The sequence below is a fragment of the Poecilia reticulata genome, chromosome 14 (genome assembly GCF_904066995.2).
Source record: "Poecilia reticulata chromosome 14, P_reticulata-male-v2, whole genome shotgun sequence".
Taxonomy (NCBI): domain Eukaryota; kingdom Metazoa; phylum Chordata; class Actinopteri; order Cyprinodontiformes; family Poeciliidae; genus Poecilia; species Poecilia reticulata.
This window is the reverse complement of record NC_088843.1, coordinates 177,527-203,043: the sequence shown is the minus strand read 5'-3', so window position 1 is coordinate 203,043 and position 25,517 is coordinate 177,527. Positions and strand designations below refer to the sequence as shown.

Sequence of the window (25,517 nt, the reverse complement as noted above, 5' to 3'; positions counted from 1 at the left end):
CATCAATGTTTAGACTGGACATGACTCTTATTTATGTGTGCAGCAGCACTGCTTCATGTTTCTGTCGAATCTCATCATAACCCTCTGCTCCTCTGAGGGAAACGGCTGAAGGTCAAAGGTCATCGGCGTTCCTCGGTGGGATCTGTTTCCTCGCTCACGGCTCCATCCAGCCGTATCCTGGACTTTCCTCCACGTCTCTTCCAGAGTTTTACTCATCTGCTGCAGCCATGTTTCTGTTCAGCTTTAGCATTGATGCTAACACTGAGCTGAGCTTTCAGACAACCAGGAAGAACATTTTCTGATGTTTGTTCTCCGTCATGATGGAGTAAATCATTCTGTTAATTCAGAAAATAATCATCTGAGAATAACTAACATGTTTAAATTTGTTTCAGATCTAAGATCACAAGTCGAGTTTTTCCTGCTATTAGCAAAAACAAATGGTTTCACTTTATTTGACGGGTGTATCAGACTGACAGCCATAAACATGAAGGAGCCAATATGAATGTTCTCATAGTGTCATTAGGTAAATAATGACACTTTAATGCAAAGTTGGCATTTTAATGGACTTTCAAGGCAAGTTTTGAAGCAACTTTGCATTAAAGTGTCATTATTTACTGAATAACACTTTATGACAACATTCATATAGACTCCTTCATGATTATAACTGATATTACTTCATGATTATAACTGATATTATTTCATGATTATAACTGATATTATTTCATGATTATAACTGATATTATTTCATGATTATAACTGATATTATTTCATGATTATAACTGATATTATTTCATGATTATAACTGATATTATTTCATGATTATAACTGATATTATTTCATGATTATAACTGATATTATTTCATGATTATAACTGATATTATTTCATGATTATAACTGATATTATTTCATGATTATAACTGATATTATTTCATGATTATAACTGATATTATTTCATGATTATAACTGATATTATTTCATGATTATAACTGATATTATTTCATGATTATAACTGATATTATTTCATGATTATAACTGATATTATTTCATGATTATAACTGATATTATTTCATGATTATAACTGATATTATTTCATGATTATAACTGATATTTCATGTTTATGACAGTGTCATGTCAGTCTTATACACACCCTGTCAAATAAAGTGAAACCAAACAAATATATTTATTTGATTTACAACTAGAATTCAATGAGGCGTGAATAAAAAGCTGTCATGGATAAATGATATAATTCCTCCAGCAGCCAAAATCAGAAAAATGAAAATTCAGCATTTCATTTTTATTATGTATATTTTATTATATGATTATGTTTGAATAAATCAAATAAATGTTTTCAGAGCAACGATGGAATCAAGATGATCACATACCCCCCCCCCCTCTCTCCCTCTCTCTCTCTCTCTCTCCTCCTCTCTCTCTCTCTCTCTCTCTCTCTCTCTCTCCTCCTCTTTCTCTCTCTCTCTCTCTCTCTCTCTCTCTCTCTCTCTCTCTCTCTCTCTCTCTCCTCCTCTTTCTCTCTCTCTCTCTCTCAGGGTGGAGGCAGACCGCAGATCGTCTCTTTCCGTGGATGGATGCACGCAGCGGAGGAACGGGAGGATTGGTGGTTCTCCTCCTCGGTTCTCGGTTCTCCTCCTCGGTTCTCGGTTCTCGGTCTCTGGTCGTGTTTTCCGGAAGCCTTCTGGATCCTCAGCGGGGTTTCTGGATGCGGCGCGGCTTAAGATGAGCTGAGGAGTGATTATTGATCCGCTGCATCAGGTAAGCGTCCTCTCTAACTCTACTGATCAGTTTGGAGAGGTGGAGGAGGACAGTTACGTAACGGAGCCGGAGCGGCTCGGCTCGGCTCGGTTCGGTTCGGTTCGGTTGTTTCCTGCTGCTGCCGGGGGAATCGGCCGGGAAGCTGGAAGAAAAGCCCGGCAGGCTGCAGCTGCTCCAGGCCTGAACGGCTGATTATGGAGGCAGCAGATGAAGGAGCTTTTATTCGGTTTGCACCTGATTCCCAACTGAACATGGAGCCGCAATAAAAGCTGCTGCGGCCATAAAGGTTTAAAATTAACCAGCTAATTATCCCAGGAAGAGCAGAACGGCTGAAAACGGCAACGGAACCAGAAAATAGATTTAAGTGATAAATTCACATATACCAGAAAGTACAACAATAATATTCATGTATTCACTGTCAACATTTAATTTCATATTCAGAGATCATTGTAAAAATGGACATAATTTATTTTTCTCTGATGATTTAGCGGAACATCTTTGAATTCTATAAAAACATTATTGGATCTGCTACTTTTGCAAAAACAAATTAAATCAAATCTTGGTCATCTCAGATAAACTTTTATTGTTCCTGTAAAGTAAAGCTAGAAAGTTGGAGATAACTAGAGATTCTCAGTCACATTTTACTGCGATTATTTGAAACATTCTAGTAAAAACCAATTAAATCCTAAATTAATTTGATCAGAGAACCACATTATTATTATTGAAAACCAAATTGACTACAGCTATTTGCTACAGGAAGCTGGAACAGGCTAATCTAAAGTACTATACATCTCAGAGTTTCCACTTATTTACTTCAAACTGTATCTAAATAATATAAAAACAATGAACCCAAATATTTATTGCAGGTTGTTGTTGTTGTTCCTCAAGGCTAGCATTAGCACACCAACTAGCTAACCATTACAGGAAGCCAGAAAAGCTGTAGTTTTAAACTACTGTTATATTTATACACTATGGACTGTAGAACTGCTTATGATTCATTTTGCTTGTTTTCTATTATCTAAATAAAGTTTTATGTTGCTGAAATGTCCAACCTGTGTTACTTGAAGAGGCTAGTGTTAGCACTGCAGTACAGCTAACATCCCACAGAAGTTAGAAATGTTCAAAACTGTAAGATTATTTAAAATAAGAGAGAGATTATAAAAATGCTTGTAATTATTTGTTGTTCTTCAAACGAATAGAGCTGTAAATTAAAAATATCATGGCTAAAATTAATTGCTGCTATATTAGCATGCTAGCTAATTGCCTGCGGATTGTGGCGAGCTCCTCCCCTTCTGCCTGTTCTACATCTGGAGCTTTAGAGGAGTTTGTGTGGAACGTCTCATGGCTTGGAGCCTCTCAATATTTCTGGTTAATTTCAGAATGTCACCAATCTACTGTTCACTTATAAGCTAGCACTAGCATTAGCATATGCTAAAAGTGTTGAAGCTTAAATTCAAAAATACTTGATTGATCCCAAAATGAAATTAAATGATGATTAGATGTCCATAAAGGATTTTTAGGAAATGACAAGTTAACAAAAATGTGATTTTAGAGATGAACAGAAAAAAAATTACGTCTCAATCTAAACCTTTTTATGTACAAGCTAGCAATAACACCATAGCACAGCATGCTGCCACAGAAAGGCAGAAAAGTAGAAGCTTACTTCAGAAGTTAAGACAAAACTTGTGATTTATGTTTTTTGTAACATTTTAGGACCTAAATGCAAGGGTGAAAATAGTTTTAAATAAAGCTGTATTTCCTCCTTCAGCCCACTGGCTGCAAAGTTGACACCTTGAGATGCCATGAGACCTAAATCCTGAACATCATGGCATGGAGAGCATCCCAGTTTTCCATGTCTGGCATATAACCATTCATTTTATCTTTTAAACTGGTTCTACTGGTCCTGTGTCCAGACAGAGGGATAATCAGTAGCCCAGCATCATGACCTGTTGGTTCTGAAGATCCTGCAGCTTCTCTTCCTAACCTGGCGCCTCCTCACCCTGACTCTCATACTGACAGGAGGAACCACAGAGCTCTGTTAGGTTAAAGCTCATCTTCTGAAGTTGGGATGTTTTTCCTCCAACAGGTTCCAGAGGAATCACCTCAAACCAGATGTTGGACTGGATTTTATTTCATTTGTGAATGTTAGAGCCTCATTTTCATCAGTGGAGCTATAAAGGTTGAAAAAGGTTATTATTCTGGAGAAAATCTCATCAACATCAATATTTCCACTAAATAAGAGGCAAAAAACAAAATAGTTTGATAAAGTAAAAGCCTCTCAGACTCTGAGCCCGACGGCACCAAACTAATTATTTTATATCAGACAATTAATTTAATTTCACATAATTATGGCGTTAGAAGCCATTTGTTTGTTAAATACTTAATGAAACATATTTACCGTGTTTGATGTTTGTAGTAAATGACTATAGTCACACAGATCGAGGTAATTAGTCCAAGTTTGTCGTTTATTGAGCGTTCAGAAACTACAGCGGCTGTGATGAGACACAGCAAAGGTAAACGAAGGTAAAACAACCTGAACAGGTGATCAACTCTAAACCACTCGCACCTTTTTACTCTCTCTCTCTCTGTCACACCCGTTGCCATGGCAACCTGCTGCGCTCCACAAGCCGACCAGAGATTAGTTCAAAACATTCAGTCCGTTACGACATCAGGTTTTCAGGCTAGATATTTATTTAGCATCATTAATAACCTCATGAACTCAGAGGTGGTTGGTTGGTTCATTTTAATCTCCTGATCTGTTATTTTGGTTGTGGAACCGAAACGCACAGAATTGCGCAACACCTTGTTGACACAATAATCACTGAGATTATTATTGTTGTTGGGTCATTAATTTAAACACGTTTTGTTGATTGTTTCAGCCTCCTGCTGGTTCAGTTTGTCTCCTGATGCTGAGACTCTAAACCTTCTGCGATCGACGTGTCGCTCCGCTGCTCTAGCAAAGCAGGATCAGTTCAGAAACATGAAATGAGAAAAAAGTTATTTATTAACTGATTAAGTCTGTTTTAGATTGTTCTTGAAAAACTAATCAGTCACGGCTCACAGTGAACCGTTGATGTTTTACAGCTGCTCCTCTTGCAGGTACAGCGAACCCCCTCTAAATGTTTTAGGGGTAGCAGCACCTGCCGGCCCCCCTTACTGTCACCCCTGGCTGAATGAAATAAAAGAGGTGAACCTGAAGCTAGCGTTAGCTTTGCTTCACAGCTGTAATGGAGCGTTTTTCACTGGAAGTCGTTTAAAACTCGCTGTTTAAAATCTGAGAGTTGGATTGATGTTTGTCAGACATAACAACATTAACAGTGCGGTGAATGTTTTTAGGTCTCTGCTGCTTTTAACGTCACAGTGATGAAAGTGAGACGCTGTGGAAAGATCAGCTCAGCTTATTGACAGAATATCTCGTATGTTTAACATTTTCCTCTAGGAATAGTCGTACAGAGGAATTTAACGGGTCAATGAGTCAGCAGTGCTGAATAATTTAGGAAGTAAATGATGTGGGGAAACTAATTATGTAGAATTGGATCCAATATCCAACAAATTGATTGAAACTTTCTGATCCAATCAGCTGCAATGTTTCCGTCTAACAAGCTGCAGCTTCTGAATCCACATGTTGCTGAATATTTCCACCAATAAAGAACCAGATCCTGAAGTCTGAGGCCAGTTTTCCTCAGGAAGTCGTTACCTGGAGGCAACATGGCCGCCAGCCGCTCACCTGGCTCAGGTAGTTACTTTTGCTCAGTTACATTTTGGGGAAAAATCACTTTAAGGAGAAACTTTACTATGCTGTACTTTTTACTGGAGTAATATTTTCATGAGTTGTTATAAATTACTGCAGGCGCTGAGAATAACTTCACTGAAAAACTTTGTTTTTCTAATGTTTTTATTTTCTACCTGCTGAAAATACTATATTATATTTACATAACAAATAGTTTTACAATTTACTTCCTGAATGTTATTTTGTAATAATATTAATAAATCAGAATATTTCAGCAGCTCAAACTGCTTCACATCATAAACAAATATTTTAAACCTCATCTTAAACACGTCATATGTTTCAGCTATGATTGCATTGATTATTATAATTATCCATCCACATCCTCTTATCCGGGGTCGGGTCCGGGTCCGGGTCCAGGTCCGGGCCGGGCCGGGCCGGGTCCAGGTCCGGGTCCAGGTCCGGGCCGGGTCCAGGTCCGGGCCGGGCCGGGCCGGGTCCAGGTCCGGGTCCGGGTCCGGGTCCGGGTCGAGTCCTTCCAGCTCCTCCAGGAAGCCCAAGGCGTTCCCAGGCCAGTGTTGTCATTATCAAAGAATGAGAAGCTTTTCAATAACAAGAGAAAAATGAATCTTTGTCTTTAAGTTTCTTTATTCCAAGGCAAAAGCTCGAAGACCCTTTTCCCTGAGTGCAGTCAGGAGAAGAGCCCTGAACGACGCATCACATCGTCATGCAGCCACAGTGAGACGGAGACCCTCTGATCTCTACTGCCAGATGGACACGGAGACATCCTGACCCCACCTCATGAACCGACCCTCACCTCTTGGAGGGGATGATTTTATGGCAGGAAAGAGCTGACAGGGATTTCAGCAGGAACTTCTAACTGTCAGTTAGTCATGGTTCAGGTCAAATAAGGTTCAAACTACATTCCACACGTCGGCCCTTTAAGACCAGATCAAGCATTTTACCCAAGGCGTCTTCAGGTCTCTGCTGTCACAGCTGTGGGAACATCTAAACATTATCTGCAAACTTATTTAATGGACAAACATCTTACAGAAACACAGCAGATATGATCCGTAAATAAATGGTAAAAAGTATCATCAGTTCCTTCAAAAATGAAATGAGACTGAAAACAAGATTTTCTATTACACCAGCCGAGAGACATCGTCCCTCCAGGTGTCCTGGGTCTCCCCTCCTCCCGGTGGGACCTGAACTCCTCACCAGGGAGGCGTCCAGGAGGCATCCTGACCAGATGCCCGAGCCTCAACTGGCTCCTCTCGACGTGGAGGAGCAGCGGCTCTACTCTGAGTCCCTCCCGGATGACCGAGCTGCAGATCACGATCTGATGAAGCCAACAGAACCACATCATCCGCAAAAAGCAGAGATGTGATCCTAAGGCCACCAAAACGGATCCCCTCAACACCTCGGCTGGTCAGAGATTCTGTCCATGAAGGTAATGAACAGAATCGGTGACAAAGGGCAGCCTTGGCGGAGTCCAACTCTCACCGGAAACGAGCCCGACTTACTGCCGGCAATGCGGACCAGACTCTGACAGCGGTCATACAGGGACCTGACAGCCCGTATCAAAGGGCCCGGTACCCCATACTCCCGGAGTACCCCCCACAAGGCCCCTCGAGGGACACGGTCGAACACCTTCTCCAAATCCACAAAGGTGAGGGTGTAGAGCTGGTCCAGTGTTCCACGACCAGAACCAGAACCACACTGCTCTTCCTGAATCCGAGGTTCGACTGTCCGATGGACCCTCCTCTCCAGGACCCCTGAATAGACCTTACCAGGGAGGCTTAAGAGTGTGATCCCCCTGTAATTGGAGCACACCCTCCGGTCCCCCTTTTTAAACAGGGGGACCACCACCCCAGTCTGCCAGTCCAGGGGAACTGCCCCCGATGTCCATGCGATATTGCAGAGTCTTAAGGAACTCCGGGCGGATCTCATCCACCCCGGGGCCCTGCCACCAAGGGGCCCTGCCACCAAGGGGACCTGCCACCAAGGGGACCTGCCACCAAGGGGACCTGCCACCAAGGGGACCTGCCACCAAGGGGACCTGCCACCAAGGGGACCTGCCAGCCCGACTTACTGCCGGCAATGCGGACCAGACTCTGACACCAGTCATTCACGGACCTGACAGCCCTGCGTATCAAAGGGGCTGTCAGGTGAGCCCCTTTGATACGCAGGGCCCTGGGTTGGCAGGCCACCCCGGGTCCCTGCCACCCCGGGGCCCTGCCACTGAGGAGCTCTTTAACCGCCTCGGCGACCTCGTCCCCAGTGACTGGAGGCCCAGAGGCCCCAGGCTCAGCTTCCTCAGTGGGGGCCTGTTGGTGGGTTCAGGATCGTCCGCCCACCGACCCACAACATCCCGGGTCGAGGTCAGCAGCAGACCATCTGACCACTGCACTGCTTCCTATTATTATTTCTATTTTAATAGGGTAGGTTTAAGGTTGACATTTTGTCAAATGAAATATTTAGAATCATCAATACGTGTATTGATCAATGTTCCAGTTATTAATAAATCGTCTCTTTCCGTCATGTTGCTGAAGGTGAAGCCTAATGCAGAGAAGCAGCAGCTACTGAGTCTTTAGATGATTTTATGATGAATGGTAGAAATAATGATTACTGACAAAAATACAAAAGAGCATCAAACCAGGAAACACCAGGAGAAAACAAGGAAGCAGAGAGACTCTGATGAGGAATGAAATGAATGAGAGGCTAAAACACTGGGAGGCAGAGACACAAACCAGGCTGAAAGACTGCAGGAGAGACATGAGCAGCATCTGGATGAGAAGATCTGCTGGGGAGGACGGAGAGGAAACAGCTGAAAAATACCTGTGATGGACACGAGGAGAAAAGAGTCTGATGAAAGACGAGGAGGAAAACAGAAACCAGGCTGATCCAACCGCAGGAAGAACTAAGGAACATAGAGCTAGAGGAACTAGAAGAGCTGAACAGAGAAATAACTAGAATTACTAAAGAAAGACTAACTAAACCTAAAGTGACAAAATAGGAAAACACTACCAGGGCCTATTAACTGGAACCACTAAAGAAATGTGAACTAAACTCAGACATGATGGGAAAACTAAGACAGGGGTCCCCAAACTACGGCCCGCGGGCCGGATCCGGCCCGCCTCCTCATTTGGTCCGGCCTCCTGAACAATACCAGAGAATTCAGATTTTTTTTTTCATATATTGTATTTTCCGGTTTATATGTGGATTTTTCTTCAACCACCAGGGGGCTCTGTAGCAGGACGTCCTGTAAACTGGGTGTTTTGTTATGCATGGCGCATTGCTGCCATCTGTTGGACTTTTAGGGAACTGCTGGACTTTCATGTTATTTAGTCAGTACGGGGGGGCTGCACAGTGGCGCAGTTGGTAGAGCTGTTGCCTTGCAGCAAGAAGGTTCTGGGTTCGATTCCCGGCCCCGGGAAGTCCAAAAACATGACTGTCAGGTTAATTGGCCTCTCCTAATCCTCCCTGAGTGTGTGTGTGCATGGTTGTGTGTCCTGTGTAGCCCTGCGACAGCCTGGCGACCCGTCCAGGTGACCCGTCCAGGTGACCCGTCCAGGTGACCCCGCCTCTCGCCCGGCACGTTAGCTGGAGAGGCAGCAGCACCTCCTGACCCACTGAGGGACCAGAAGATGGATGGATGGATAGTCAGAACGGTTGTTTGCTAGCGGTAGACCAATGAACACGCGTTATGGACGCCGCAGGTCGTGTTCTCTGAAGTAGCAGCTTATGCTTCAAAACGAGCCTTTATGTTAACATATGATAAAATGGTAAATACCTGCAGGCGATTTGATTATGTGCTGCGTCATTGCTAACTAGCAGGCTGCTAATATTTCTCAGGTTGTTATGTAGCACTGCAGCTCATAGCATCCTGAGCTAGCTGTTGTATCAGCTGTACTTCCAATGTGTGAAACTGAATGTAAAACTTCTGTAAGCTGCTCTGAGCTCATCCTGAGGTGTTTGTGTTTTGACAGTTTCACTCCATTCAACATGGAAATAAAGGAAGAACTAATTAATCCTGACTGTGTGAAAGGAGTTTGGCTGATGGTTAGTTTTGGTACAAGACATCATAGAACACAAAAAAGGCCCTTTGATACGGGCTGTCAGGTCCCTGTATGACTGGTGTCAGAGTCTGGTCCGCATTGCCGGCAGTAAGTCGGGCTCGTTTCCGGTGAGAGTTGGACTCCGCCAAGGCTGCCCTTTGTCACCCATTCTGTTCATTACCTTCATGGACAGAATCTCTGACCAGCCGAGGTGTTGATCCGTTTTGGTGGCCTTAGGATCACATCTCTGCTTTTTGCGGATGATGTGGTCCTGTTGGCTTCATCAGATCGTGATCTGCAGCTCTAATGGAGCGGTTCGCAGCCGGGATGAGGCTCAGTGCCTCCAAATCCGAGGCCATGGTCTTGAGCCGGAAAAGGGTAGAGTGCCTTCTCCGGGTCAGGGGGGTCGTCCTGCCTCAAGTGGAGGAGTTTAAGTATCTGGGGATCTTGTTCATAATGAGGGAAGAAGGGAGATCGACAGGCGGATTGGGGCAGAAAGCGCCCATTAAAACGGAATTAGGTTTTAATAGGGAATTGAAATTTGAGAATGTTGTTGATCAGTTAAATAGCATTGAGGGAAAATGATATTTAAGTTTTTTAAATGATACTGGGATCATTATGAGAATCTGAGGTTTAGATATTAGGATCCAGTAGGTGGCAGTAGAGCAACAATAATGGATGCAAGCTGCTGTTGAAATCTGAAGAAGAAGAAGAAAGCGCCCATTTTCATTTAGCACATTTAGCTAGTAGCAACATGAAGGATCAGCACTTTGTTACAGTTACGGTTCAGAAACTACCGTAATCGACCTGTTCTGACCCAGATGTTGGCCGTCCGCCCCTCTGCTGCTGCTGCTGCATGGTGTGGAAAACCTGGAGCGGCAGAGAAATCTGAGGCTTATATGTTTACTGGTTAAAAAATTAAAAACTTTGAGGTTGTGGTTTATAGTTCAGAAAATACGGACTATAATGTTTCCTGGATTTTTTCTGTGAAGAACCCAGAGAGTTATTTGGTTGTGTTTTCTGGAAAACAACACATTTTTACATGTAGGCTCTCCTGCAGTCAGTTTTTCTGTTACAAACTGACTCCGACCCCCAGCAGAGAAGGGAAAGTTATGTGGCCCTCAGGAAAAGGTTTGGGGACCGAACTAAGAAATAAACTGACTAGAGTCACAGCAGGGAGGCTGAAACAAGCAATAACTAGAAGGATTAAATAAAAAACTATAATCACTAAAGGAAACTCGACATGGACTCAGACATACAAGGAAACATAACCGAAGGAACGAAAGAATAAACCCAACTAGAAACACGATGGAGGAAAATAATGAAAAGATAATTATAATCAAACTAAATAACCTCAAATAATAAAACTGAAGTGAAGGGCTAACTAAAGTGAGCTAAAAACATAATGAAAAAGAGTCCTGACACTTTCCAGCTGCTTTCAGCTCAGATTTAAACTGTTTCGGCTGATTTGCAGTTTTTTGGATGTTTGTTCCAGATTAATGTGCTTTATTTGTATTTTTATTTTCAATTTTGTGTGTAAAACACCAGAAATTGGAAATAATTTACTTTGATGTCATTAAATATGAAATCAGAGGATCTGACCTGCTTTTAAACTCTTATTTTGGTCGTTTTTCACTTTCTGCTTCACGTGAGAAAGTTCCTGACTTGGTTTGGTGTTTGGTTTCTAATTGCAGCAGCGGTTTAGCTTCTTGAAGATGGCAGCGATGGTTTGTCTGAGGGTAAATTATGCATGACGGCTTCAGGGTGTATTTTCCTCTGGGACCGAGCCACATGCCCCCTCCATCTTTATCAGACTATTTTTGTCCTCCTCACTTTCCCAGCCGATTCTCTGGCGGTTCTTTAAATCGGCCGCTCCACCATCTGATCCGAGCTTCACTGCGATGCTCTGAGCTGCTGAACGAGGCTTCAGCAAACGCTGTGCAGAACCTGAAGAGCTGAGAATGATTCTGACGTTGGTGGAGCTCAGCTGTTCAGAACCATAAATAGCTCCGGTTTCCTCCGGATTCGGACCACATCTGGTTCTGCCTCAGCAGACCAACCTGAATCAAACTGCTGAAGCTCTTCAGCCCACATCCTGCTGCAGGACAAACTCAGCAGCACCAAGAGCAGAACCTCTGCTGGTTCCGAGACCTGATGAGATTTAATGCGTTACGTCAGCTGCAGCTCAGACAGATTTTATTTTCCTGTTGAAATAACTGCAATAAAAGATGAAAATGTCCGACTTGTAGTTAATTCAGGCTGGAAGCAGCAGAAGTAAATTGCCATTATTAGTCTTCCCCCGTTTTAACAAAATCAAGGTTTGAGAAACAGGAAATTCTTTAGCTTCGACAATGAGGCTCAATAATTCAAACTATCAGCCGTTTCAGGAATTATTTTAATCTGCTGCAGATCAATTATTAATATTTTCACCTCCATGCTACAGAAAAACTGAACAGCAGATCAGTTTGTTTCAGTTGCTACAGGATGGATGGAGTAAATGTCTGATTCTCCATTTAATCTGGACTTATGTAACAGCTAGCGATAGCATAGCACAGCTTGCTGCAACAGAAAATTAGCAACTTAACATTTGAAATTAAGTCAAGAACCTGAATTTTTTTTTAACATAATACAATCTAAATGAACAGGTTATATTGAATATCCTCTTATTTTTTGCACCAGCTAGCATTAGCCATCAGTGGCCATGTTTGTTTACATGATCTCAGCAGACTGATTCCCGTCTGAATGTTGAGTGAAACGCTGCATGTTTTCCCATCAATCCAATGCCGTCATGTTGGCGTCATGCGAGGACACAATCAGGAGAGGCAAATAAATTAATGATAAGTTTATTGAATCCAGGAGGGAAAGGGAATGAGTTCTGGGACCGATAACCGGATCGTCTTACTGTCAACGAGACAGATTAGTAAGAGTTAGAGATGTGCCGATCAGGTTTTCCTGCCGATACCAATAACAATTTTTTTTTTTTTAATCATAAACCCTACCGGTTACATTTTGTGGGAAAAGGAACCATGAATTCACCTTAATTTAGACACTCGTTTTTAACAACTTTTTCCAAGAAGAAAACTAAACAAAACAGGCATTGTGCAAATTGTCCTGCTATCAGTAAAACTATCTTTAACAGACTGATAACATATGGAGGCTCTGAAGAGGCTAAATAAAACCTCAACATTGCCAAAAAATTCAAGTGAAAAACTTAACATTCAAAGGCAAAAACAGGATCCATTACAATAAACAATCCAGAGTTACTGAATGAAAACTTCCTGATAGCATGGCGGCTAGCTGATTACTGCTAGTTCTGAGTGGCTGTTTCTGACTGAGCAGAGTAATTATGCAGAACAGGGAGGAGATCGATTATTTTTTAGAGATTATCTGTCTCATGTTAGGACAGCGAAAGTTTTAATACGTATGTAAAATGTATTTTTTAGGTTAGATGCTGCAGCTTTAAGCAGAGGTTCAGTGTGAGAGTCACTACCAGGTGGAGCAGAAGCGGCGCTCCGTCTGTGAAATATTACTACCTGTAGCGTAGCAGCGGTTCAACAGCGAGAGCAGAACCAGCGTCTTACATCGCAGCTCCAAGACTTAAATCATTTAGCGGGTTATTTGTTTAGCTTTCTGACCGTCATGCTAATCCAGGTGAGTGTTTGTAGCTGTGCTGCTTTACCTGCTATCTGATCCTCCATGTCTTTTTTACTGCAGTGAGCCTCGATGTAGCCAAACTCCGTCAAGTATGTCATTGTTTTTATGTCTATTAGCTTCGTTGTGTTGATGCATTTTGACCTGCTTCAATTTTCCGCCGCAACACGCAAACGTCCCCATTCACTCAGTGCGTCATAGTTATAGTTCCACATCGCTTAGGATTTGTTGCTGCGCGTTTGCAGAGTGAAGGAAAGAGGAGACCAGCTGCACAGGCAGGCTGAGACATGAGATGCAGGTGATCGGCAACAAGAGGCCGTGATCGCCGATCATGCACTTTTTCACGGAAATCGGCCGGTTATGATCGGTGACCGATCGATCGGCCACCTCTAGTAAGAGTGGATGAGAGATTTTCCAGGAGTAAACAGACTGGATCTTACTTGGTGTGGAGGTAAGTGGTTGCAAACAGAGCGCTGGATGCTGGATGAGAGGCTTCGTTGGAGGGCGGACAGGTTTGTATGTGGCGGAACGAGCGGAGTCCGACTTGGTCCAGTTGGTCCGGCACGGCAGGTAAATCCAGTGGCGCCCCAAAGGGGAATCCACTGGAGATGGACCGACGACAGGGGGAAGGCGAGCACACAGGGAATGGCGTCCGGCTGGTAACACCAACGGCGTCGTGGGAGGACACACGAGGAAGGCAACTCACAACAGTGGGGAACATCAGCTCCCTCAGAATCCCGGGGCTGAGAGGAGACAGCAGGTTCACCTGGCGTGGAAGACAACAAGGCATTAGCACAAAGTAATTCACAGAGCGCCTTTCTCTGGAACGATGATTACCAAGGTAAGCAAACACCCAGAAGATGAGAAGTCGTTCAGCCGCTGCTTATATCCTCCGCGCCCTCCAAACGAGCTGCAGGTGCGTCTACGGGGTCGGCACCGCAGCTCTCCAGGGGCTCTGAACTCTGGCGGCACCTGGTGGATGCCATGGGGAATGGCAGGAGCTCCAGGGAAATAAAAACTTAAACCAACGAAAAGAAAAGGAAAAAAGAAACAAAAACAAAACAGAACATTCCAGACCCTGACGAATACCAGTAAATATGAAGCCGGTATCTGATATCAGTAGCAACACCAGTACTAATACTTATTTAAATTAGATATCACCAAACTTCTGACTTTATTCGTTTTATATTTATTTTGTTAAATATAAAATGCTTTCATTATATTGAGATTATAAACAGAAACATTAGAAAAACAAATTTTTCCCACATTGTTTTCTAAATAAATAAAATGCTAAAGTTATTGTGAGCAAATCTATGCAAAAATCTTTTTTACAGTAGAGTTGAGAAGCTACAATACAAAAATAAAATAACATTTTAAGGGATTCTGAAATGAAAGTTTCAGTCTCATCATGTTCTGTTACTGATATCTACTCGATATTTTGGGTCGATACAGCGGGTTGCACCGCACACTGCAGAACCAAATCAGGAGTTTTAATGTCGGATCTGTCAGGTTAGGAAAAACCAAACATAACGTCACAAACCTTGAATGTACATTTCTAAATGATTCTGCTGTAAACATGTTGGTGTCTGCAGTTACAGCGTAATTAGTTCCCAGTTTCCCTTCTGTTGGAGCGAACCTCTTCCCGACAGGCCTGCATTGTTGGTCTTTTTATTTATTTTTATTCTGAATAAAACAAACAGATGTGAGATGAATGGCAGCACATTGTTCAGATGAAACAGGCTGGCGTTACCCGGCGCCATGGCCTCTTCCCGCTTTCACATTCCTGCTGCACTCCGCGCGCGCCGTGGAGCCGAGCCGCGAGTTGCCATGGAAACCAGCGCTGCTCGCGCGAGCGGCTTCAGCATAGAGATTTACTGTCAGAGCCTCTTTTCCTGCTTCCTCCTGCTAGCAGAGCCGCGCGCAGCATCTAGAGATGTAGATCTATAGTTTTAGACCTGAAGCTTCAGCTCTGATATGAGTTGTCATGTTTGGATGTTGCATAAATGGAATCTGAGCTTTAAAATGAGAAAAGTGTTGAACGCATGTAAAGCCTGGCAGCGTTTTAATCCAGGAGTGTGATCACACGTTTACAAGCGTCCAAAAGTTTATTTTATAAGTTATTTTAGAAATACTGCTTCATGTTCAGCTGGCTGCTAAAGCTGCAGTAACTGATAAAATGTCTTTATTAAACTGTCACCATGTTGTGACAGATAATCTGAACAGATTGATCTCAATTTATGGGCTCATTTTAACAAATATGTAAAAAATATATATACTTATAACAGTTATTACAATTTCTATAATACAGGAAGTTTGGGATAAAGGGAAATAGAGTCTGAGGTGATCAGTTAAGCAGAAAATTATTTAAAAAGTAAAAACTGAAGATTATTTTAAGAAAAATATAAATGCAATTAGCTTATATTTTATAACTCGTATTTAAAGATTTAATTTGAATTGTGTTGATAGATTTCAAACAAAATCCCTCCTACAGCCAGTAAATAATGTTTTTCAGTAACTCAATTAAGTGAAACTCATAATTAATATTGATGTTTTCAGGTGTTTATTTCTGTTAACACTAACCCACTGAAAGCTAATGTAGCATATCTGTGTAAACACTATATTTCTAAATAATTGAAACTATATCATGACCAACATGGGTCAGTTCTCAGAAGTCCAGATACGACTCATGAAGGAGCAGACAGACTAGCAGTGAGTGCCTTGTGTTCACAGTGAATAATTATTTACACATGTACATTACAAGAAGGGAAAAAACACATGACCATATTAAATAAAAGAAAATACACAAGGAAAACAATTAAACGAACAAATCAAAGAAACGTAAATCAGTTCTGTAGTTCCGGCAACAAGCCACACCATTCAGCGCTTAGAGCGCTTGCTGCAGTTCATATGCTGACAAAAGTCAGATCAGAGTGGGAACCATTTTGTTCCTGGGCTGCAGGAAGTTCCCCATCTTAACACCTCAGGTGAAATATCCTATCAGGCTGCTGGACCCGATTCTTCAGCTCGCCATCGAACCTGACCTGTACGATAAAGCAGGACCACAAACAATTGGCACTCATTGCACTATGAATAATCCAATAATCATTTGGTAATATGTATTTCCAAATAAATACAAAAATTCAAGATAAATCTTATTCATAAAAAGTCAATAAATATGCTCCATACAAGATCAAGCAATGTAAAAAAGCATCAAATACTTTAATATTTAAGGCATCTCATTTTTCTCCAATTTGTTTAGAGTCGCAATAAAGCATCAGGATTGATATCAACTAACGGCAAGTCTTCATACAATGACTCACCAATTTCATAAAGCATACAATCGGTTTTGTTTCCCCTCAGCTCATAAAGTTAGACTCATAAAGTTAGTACAATTTTATCAGCATCATACAAATCAGAGAAAAAACAACGTTACGCTTAACCGACCTGCAGCTCTGCTTCCCAAACTCGTTCTGATCGTCCATGTTTTCGCTCCAGCTAATATACCTAGCTAATGGGCTAATATACCTAGCTAATGGGCTAATATACCTAGCTAATGGGCTACGTATATTATCCCATTAATATACCTAATGGGTATGTTAATGCCCATTAGGTATATTACTATATATCACTATGTTCACATTCAAACCAATGTGAACTCTGGTTCACACTGGTGTGAATGTGAACCAGAGTTGGTTCACACTGGTTGGTGTGAATGTGAACCAGAGTTGGTTCACACTGGTTGGTGTGAATGTGAACCAGAGTTGGTTCACACTGGTTGGTGTGAATGTGAACCAGAGTTGGTTCACACTGGTTGGTGTGAATGTGAACCAGAGTTGGTTCACACTGGTTGGTGTGAATGTGAACCAGAGTTGGTTCACACTGGTTGGTGTGAATGTGAACCAGAGTTGGTTCACACTGGTTGGTGTGAATGTGAACGCCAAGCGGACCAGAAACCAGAGATGCTCAACGATTGGCTGCTTAGTAATTCTCGCGAGAATTGCAGTTGTATATATCAAACTATCGCGAGATTTTGGAAGGCAAAGGGGATGAATAGTCGAGATAGTAGTAAATAGTAGAACTCACCATCTACACTCGGGTTACATAAACGTGACATTTAAGATTAAAATATTACATCAAACCAATAAAAAACATTTTATTACATTGTGGGCTTAATGAAAAGTTACATCAATCTGACAGACATCAAAACACATTTTTAATTTACTGACATTATTTGTACATCTAGTAAATTTACTCATTTTCAGTCCCATTTTTCTGTAGCACAGAAAAAATCTTAGTTTAATGTAAAATAAAATATCTTTAAAACCGTAAAGAGAGCAGCACTAATTTAAAATACATAATGTGTGGGCGTGGAGAGAAAGCTGCGCTGGATGTTTGCTGAACTCTGAACTTTGCTTTAGACAGGATCGATTGTGAAAAACATTCATTTTCAACCGTTTCTCTCATAACAGCAGGAGTTAAACCGGCCGGCCGGTTTGGACCCGTTTCTCCTGGTAGCCGTGAAATGGAAACGTTTCCTCTGTGGCTGTGACACACGGAGCGTTTCGCTCTGCTGAAACGCTCCGTGTGTCGGCATGGAAAGGACTCCAACGAGAGACGGAGCGTTTTGATTTGCCACGATGTCTTCAGACAGGAAACGGATCCGGCTGGTCCGATGTGTCCACTGGGTCGTACTGGAAACAGGCTGCATTGTGTTTCCATGTGATCTATTTCATATAAACATCACATTTTCATAAAAACTAAACAGGAATTCATTACATCATCTGATTTATTTAACTTAAACAGAAAAGCAACATTTACTGCAACAGTTAAAATAACCCTTTCTAACTTGTAGCTCCTGCTCAGGTATTGATGCAGCTTAATGAAATTACAGAATTGACGTCTGCTGCTGTTTTCAAATGCATAATGTTTAACTTAAGCTATTAAGTAAAATATTACAAAGATTTCTCCTGCTAGACGGCAGAGGGAATGATTCCAACCGAGCCCTGAGGCTGCATTCACACCAGACCTGTTTGGTCCACTTTAACCCAACTCCGGTCCGTTTGCCAAGGTGAGAACGCTAACCGACCTCTGACCTCTGGTCCTCCAAACCTCGGACTGGGGTAGGTTGAAGTGAACTCTGGTTGGTTTGAATGTGAACGCCAGGCGGACCAGAGACCGCTCCAAAAGCAGGAAGTGGACTACAGCACAGGGCATTCTGGGTAAAAGCAACCAAAGCTAACATGCTAGCCTAGCGCTAGCAGCAGAAATGGCTCCTGGTCTTTAGCCTAAAGAGAAATCCTCCAGCCGCTAAAATCCTCCATCTTGTTTCCATCTGGTGAAGAAGGAAGTTGCTCTCAGTGTCTTCAGAGGTTTTTGTGTCGTTTCCTTCAGTGGTTCTTGGTGCAGCGCCCCCACAGGCCAGGAGGGGAACAGGTTGGTTTGACTCAGAGCAGCTGGAGGTGGAGCAGATGTTCTGGGTCCAGTAGAACCGGGTCGACTGACTGAAGGAGGACTCAGCTGAATCTAACTGGATTATACAAAACTGAATTTTTTTTGTGAACTGGTGCCATTTAAAAATGGTGAATTGTAAACAAAGCAACAATAATAATTCATTGCTTTCATTGCAATATGATATTTAAGTGGGCAGTATTACGTAAAATTTTACTTTTTTATCTTTATATCATGTTATAATGGAGTGTTGCTGTGATTCTTTCATGTTTGAGAAGTCTGTTAGTCTCCATGGTAACCATTCAGCTGTTAAAACACCTGGTGGCCCTAACCCCGCCTCCAGGGCTCCTCCCCCACTCAGCTCCTCCAGACTAGCCAGCAGCAAATAGCTGAGCTCATTACAGGAGCTGCTGCTCAGAGCAAAGCTGGTAAAAAGGTTAAAGGGTTAATGGAGGAGCCATGTTGGGATGACTTCCTGGAGGCGGAGCTTCAGGAAGAACAGGAGCTTCTTAAAGAGACAGAGACCCAATTTCAAGGTGTTAAATCAGGAAGTAGAATTCATTAAGTCATATTTGATATATAGCATTTTGTAACAACTAGTGGTAACACAGAAAGGACAATCAGACCTGCAGCTGCTTGCTCTTAACGGTTTCCGTGTTTGTCTCGTAGGCTTGAATCCCCCTGAGGCCCCATGGAGCAGGATGTGGAGAGTTCGGCCGCCGTCAGGAAGCCCAAACTGCCCAAGCAGGCCCGGGAGGACCTGCCCAAGCAGCTAGCAGAGATAGACAGAGCAAAGAAGATCCAGCGCTACGTCCAGAAAGACGGGAAGTGCAATGTCCACCACGGGAATGTCCGTGAGACCTACCGCTATCTGACAGACATTTTTACCACGCTGGTGGACCTGAAGTGGCGGTTCAACCTGTTCATCTTCGTGCTGGTGTACACGGTGACATGGCTGTTCTTCGGCCTGATGTGGTGGCTCATCGCTTACCTGCGCGGCGACCTGGACCATTTAGCTGACGGTCAGTGGACTCCGTGCGTCAACAATCTCAACGGCTTCGTATCGGCCTTCCTGTTCTCCATAGAGACGGAGACCACCATCGGCTATGGATACAGAGTTATCACGGACAAATGCCCCGAGGGAATCGTTCTGCTTCTGGTCCAATCAGTGCTGGGTTCCATCGTCAACGCCTTCATGGTGGGCTGCATGTTTGTTAAGATCTCGCAGCCCAAGAAACGAGCAGAGACTCTTGTGTTTTCCACCAATGCTGTCATCTCCATGAGAGACGGACGGCTGTGCCTGATGTTCAGAGTCGGAGACCTCCGAAACTCGCACATCGTAGAGGCTTCTATCAGAGCCAAGCTCATCAAGTCCAAGCAGACCAAGGAGGGGGAGTTCATTCCCCTCAACCAGACGGACATTAACGTTGGCTACAACACCGGGGATGACCGGCTGTTCCTGGTGTCACCGCTCATCATCTGCCACGAGATAAACCAGCACAGTCCCTTCTGGGAGATCTCCCAGGCTCACCTGGCCAAGGAAGAGCTGGAGATCGTTGTGATCCTGGAGGGAATGGTGGAGGCCACAGGTCAGCTCACACTCAGGAATTAACAGCCTTACTGCACGATATTTAATCCAATTTAAGATTTCTAAAGGTCACCAGCTTCCTGGAACAGATCAGGATTGGTCAATGGCCTATACAAAACATGTTCATTATTTATCACTGAATCATTCTTAGATGATGAGATTTCAGTCTGATTAGTTCTGCCTGTCTGGAGTGAAAATAGCTGCAAACAGATGAGCAATTATACAACTATACATCACTGAAAAGCATTAGTGGAGCCTCCTGCTCAACCAGCCAGAATGCAAGAAGTCAACAACTAAGCTCTTGTCTTTTCCAGCAGCCATTGTAAAGCGCATAAAAATCAGCTGACCAAACGCTGGGGATCAGCCGGGGTTGCTAGGTAACAGGGCCGGGGTTGCTAGGTAACGGTGTAAGACATGTTGATTGTGACTTAACAGTCGGGACGTTTTTTTAACAGCTCGTTTTTCAGACACCATAAAACATGGAAACATGAACTTATTGCCAAAATCTTCTGAGTGTTTTTAAGGGCTTGGTCTGATTTAGAAGCAGAAAAACCAAAACGGAAGAAGAAAAATGCTCAAAATGTACATTTTGCATAATCGGTTTCCTTTAAAACTGATTATAGAAACATAAAAGATATTTTTATGTTCCACAAAAACTCAAATTCTTATGATGCACATTTAGTTTTAATTCATCAGAAATATGAGCAGTCGTTTATTTTGGTCGCTGTAACTGAAACATGATTGAGTCATTTTTACATTTTGTGAAAGTTTTGTTTAGGCCATAGATTTGTGCTAATGTCACCTTTTATTTGTACCATATGTGATAAACGGCGTGGTGTCCGTGGTGTTTGAGCTTGGCTGTGTCTGCAGGGATGACGTGTCAGGCCAGGAGCTCCTACGTCGGCAGCGAGATCAAGTGGGGTTACCGCTTCATGCCCGTCCTGACGCTGGAGGACGGCTTCTACGAGGTCGACTACAACAGCTTCCACGAGATCTACGAGACCAACACGCCCGCCTGCAGCGCCAAAGAGCTGGCCGACATGGCCGCCCGCGCCCGGCTGCCCCTCACCTGGTCGCTGGCCAGCAAGCTGAGCCAGCAGGGGCTGGCCGAGTCGGAGCAGGAGGGGCAGGACAGCAAGGCCGGCCCGGAGAGCCAGGACAAGGCGGCCGAGAGGAACGGGGAGATAGCCAACCTGGAGAGCGAGTCCAAAGTGTAACGAGAAGCGAGCGGCTCAGCGAGCGCGCTGCGGGAGGGAGAACTGTAGAAATCCTTCACTAGATCCGCTTTTCAGATTCACACCTGGAGAACCAGAACATGTCGACATGAGGCCACAGCTGGACTGAGAATCCTCTGCATGTTTCAGCTGCCATGTGACGTCTCCTCAGATCCCTGTTATTTTTTCTAACCAGATATTCCTAGGGGTATTTGCAGAAGTATTTTTGTACATATTATAAGCAGTTTTGGATTCTTTGTTTTGTTCCTGTGTGAATATCTACATGATGTTTGATACTACTACCTTTAGGTTAGTTCTGTATATATTTTATGCCTTACTGTATGTATAAAGCTTTCAATAACCTTTTTCAGAAATATATCTAAGCATGAAACAGTTCATTTATCTGGTATTCTGCACAAACTGTATGACATTAACGCTCTGAGACAAGGATGGATGCAAGCTCTAGTTGAAACCAATGAGGAAATCCTCCCCGGATGAAAAGTGTGTGTTTATGATTGAACTAGACCAAGCCATGACTCGCTGCTTACAGCTGATCCACTTCAGACCACGGCCCTTTAAAACTGCATTTTGTCACTTTTTTGCACACTGGAGACTTCTTGTCAGGCGCAGGATGTTAGCTGATGTTCTCCAGATTTGCCTCACATGTTACCTAAAATCATAGACAATAATAAACAGTAAGTTCCTTATTATGCACCTGAGGACGTATTTTGCTTGTTTCTGTTTTCACAAATCATTCTGGTTAATAGACTTAATATGATTTACCCTGTCAAGCTAATAGACTGTAAACAATTAATAGACTCTCAATTGATTATTAGATTAAAACTAGACATTAAAATCCTGAGGAAATTTAACTGGGGCCTGCCCTTCGGGTGCCCATCGGTTTGGCTCCAGCGTTCTGACGCCGTGAATTTCCACAGCTGAACTTCCTCCTGGTGAAACCCGGGAGCACATCCGTACCGAAGTGATGTAGCTGACGTGTTTCATTGCCACACGGTTATGGCTGAACTTCATGCAGTGAAATTCAGTCCAAGATTGACGACTATAAGCTTCTCACTCACTGTACGAAATAACAAAAAATAAAAACAGTGGATAATTGTTTTTTTTCTAGAAAATTTTCAATTATTCATACTAAAGATTTTAATTCACACTCAAAAATCCTGAGAAATAATACATTTATGTAAGCAAAATATGAAAATCTGAGGAAATATGTATTTTTCCCACAATGCATTGCGCGACCTCTCTGCGCCTGTTTGTGATGCTTCTCATTGAATCTGTCTGGGCTTCGTTGCTATGGTAACAAGGTAATTAACGCCTGCAGCCAATGAATTGCGAGACCTGAGCTCAAACATTTTAAAGTAATTCTGGCATTTAAAATGGACTGTGTTCCTCTCAGACTGCGGTTTGGGCCGCAGTGCGTCTGAGTCTGTGAGCTGAGAGACAGACCATAATAGCCTGCAGCTCAGAGTTGGAGCCGTGGGCTCCGTTGCTATGGTAATTAACGACTGTAGCTGTGACTGTGTGTTAATGAGTCAGTGGAGCCTCCATTGACTTGAATGGGATTTTGTCGTTTTTCGCAATTTCTGTCGCCAGATTCCCACTAGAAGTAACATCTCCCTTCTCAGGATCAAGCTGAACGTTCTGGTGCCACTATCGTGGGGGAGGACGCAGCGGTTTGAGCCGCATTAACGGTGATAGCTGCAGTAGAACAACAGGTTCCTGACATGCATTGCATGGGCAGGCCCCAGTCAGTTCCAATCGCTGTTTCAGTGCTGTACTTTGGCCGCCATCCAGCAGAGGGCGCCGCTGGTCGTCCTTAAAGGGAGCCGTTAATGCAGAAGTAAAGTTTTGTTCGATTTGTCTGGATTCCTGCTCATGCAGAAGGAAATAAGGAAGTAGATATTCTAGCTAAGCAGGCCTTGAAATCAGAAATAGTCCATTTAAATATTCCTCTGAGTAAAAGTGAGGGGAAATCTATTATTCAAAAAGAAATTATTACGATTTGGCAGGAGCAACGGGATAACCATGATAATGGAAGACAGTTATATGCAATTCAAAAGATTGTGGGAAGTAATAATTGTTTGAGTGGAAGCAGTTATGACTTGACTTAGAATTGGACATTCTGGACTTAACGGTTCGCTCTGTAGAATAGCAAAGCCTGAGACTGAGGCTGGTAACAGTGGAGCATGTGTTGTTAGAATGTGATCAATACTCAGAGGAACGTCAGCTCCTAAAGTCATTACTAAGAATGTAGGACTGTCTATGATCAATCTATTAGTAATAAATCAAATTATGGTAGAAATCTCTTGATTAGGTTTTTAAATAACACTGGGTTAATTAATCATATTTAGAATATGTGTATGTGTGTGTAAGCCAGTACATGCTCATGCATTCATACATGTATTTAATGAGTGTTGAGATGTGAATTTACACATCGTACACGTCATTGAGGTGTTAAATTCCCTCTGACGTCACTGATGACCACTCCAGTCTGGTAGGTGGCGGTAAATGCACCTTAAGTTGGATGCCAGCCGCCAATCAAATTCAAAAGAAGAAGAAGAAGATTTTTTTATTATTATTATTTTTACCAAAACATTTATTTACAATAATTTAACAATACACTTTTACATAATCAGATCAAAGAACTAAATAAAAACGAGAAGAAGAAGAAGAAGATGAAGAAGAAGAAGAAGAAGAAGAAGAAAATAATAATAATAATAATAATAATAATAATAATAATAATAATAATAATAATAATAATAATAATAATAATAATGTGGCGGACTGTCCCGGAACCGGAAAGAGAAACATTCCGAACAGAGTTCGGTGCTGGACGGAAATGAACTTTATTCGGTTCTGTTCATCATTAAGCTTCGTGTCTCATTCAGACGAACTGCGGAAACTTTTCAACCAGCAGCTGCGAAGACGGAAAGTTTAAATTATTTCATTTTTCTATTCAACAAAAGCTGAATAGCTGTTTATTTATACATGTTTAAGTTGTCTAATAACGCGAGAAAACATCGATTTTCTGTTTATTCAGTCAGTGCGTAGTTTTAACCCTTTACATTGTGTTATGGAGAGACAGTCGGCCGTTTCGATACAAGAGAAATTTTTAATTTTTAAGAAAATGGCCGCTTGTCAGTTAAACATTAATCGATCGATAAGCTCAATCAACTTTAGATTAACTCATTAATCAATAACTTGCATCCATAAAACGAAGATGACAGTAAACACAATGACACAGCTCTTAAGCATACTTATCTAAGAGGGAGTTTTGCTTTTAGTTTTTTTAAATTGAGAACAAAAGACTCTGATGGACTTCAAACATCCACAGGTGCGATGAGGATAAAAGATGGCGGAGGAGAGGTCAAAGGTGACAGAATCAAGGGTTTGAGATGGACTTTAGAAATGACTGGGCTGTAAAAGCTGGAGTGCCTCAAACATTATACATGCATGCAGCCAGTAAACTTAAATTCAGTATCTCAGTTTTTAAACCTGTTAAACATTTTCTGTTTTACAATATTCTATTTGAGCAATTCCTGTAAAATAAATTCACCGTCAGCATTCTTCAATTCAGATTCAAAAACATTGTATTTATTGAAAAGGAAATTAAATGTTTCATTTAATTCTAATATCTCATATCTGTGGCGGTGATGCTGTAGGTGGGATGGATCTCTGGTAGCAGTCAGTCTTACAGCGACTCTGAAGAGGCCTCTGACTGAAGCTGCTGCATGACTCCTGATGCTAACGGCTCATTTCTCACTAACTAGACGACACTTTTTGCATTTACACTACAGATGTGGGCAAAACCTTTTGATATAAAGAACAATTTTGTAATCGCAGAACTCATGTAAGTTATTAAATTACATGCAAATAAGATTATTAACACAGTAAGTCATTAAAAAGCAGCAGCACCATCCTCCTCGTCCCGCTTGCTGTCGGTTTTTCCTTCGTAGTTTCCACCAGTAGTAACGTCCGGTTGCTGGTCATGTGACTTGTGATGTGAACAAACTGTTTCCATTGCAGTTTTGTGAAATACGCAAATT

General features: G+C 42.4%; 1 protein-coding gene across 1 annotated transcript; it reads left to right on the top strand.

Annotated features, from left to right (window-relative positions):
* The first annotated feature begins 1,654 nt into the window (after window positions 1–1,654).
* kcnj6 (potassium inwardly rectifying channel subfamily J member 6) lies at window positions 1,655–22,172 on the top strand. The gene is made up of 3 exons (XM_008401960.3): window positions 1,655–1,767; window positions 19,321–20,240; window positions 21,110–22,172. Exons 2-3 carry the CDS (start codon window positions 19,343–19,345, stop codon window positions 21,454–21,456), a joined length of 1,245 nt encoding a protein of 414 aa, XP_008400182.1. The 5' UTR covers window positions 1,655–1,767; window positions 19,321–19,342; the 3' UTR covers window positions 21,457–22,172.
* Window positions 22,173–25,517: the final 3,345 nt, after the last annotated feature.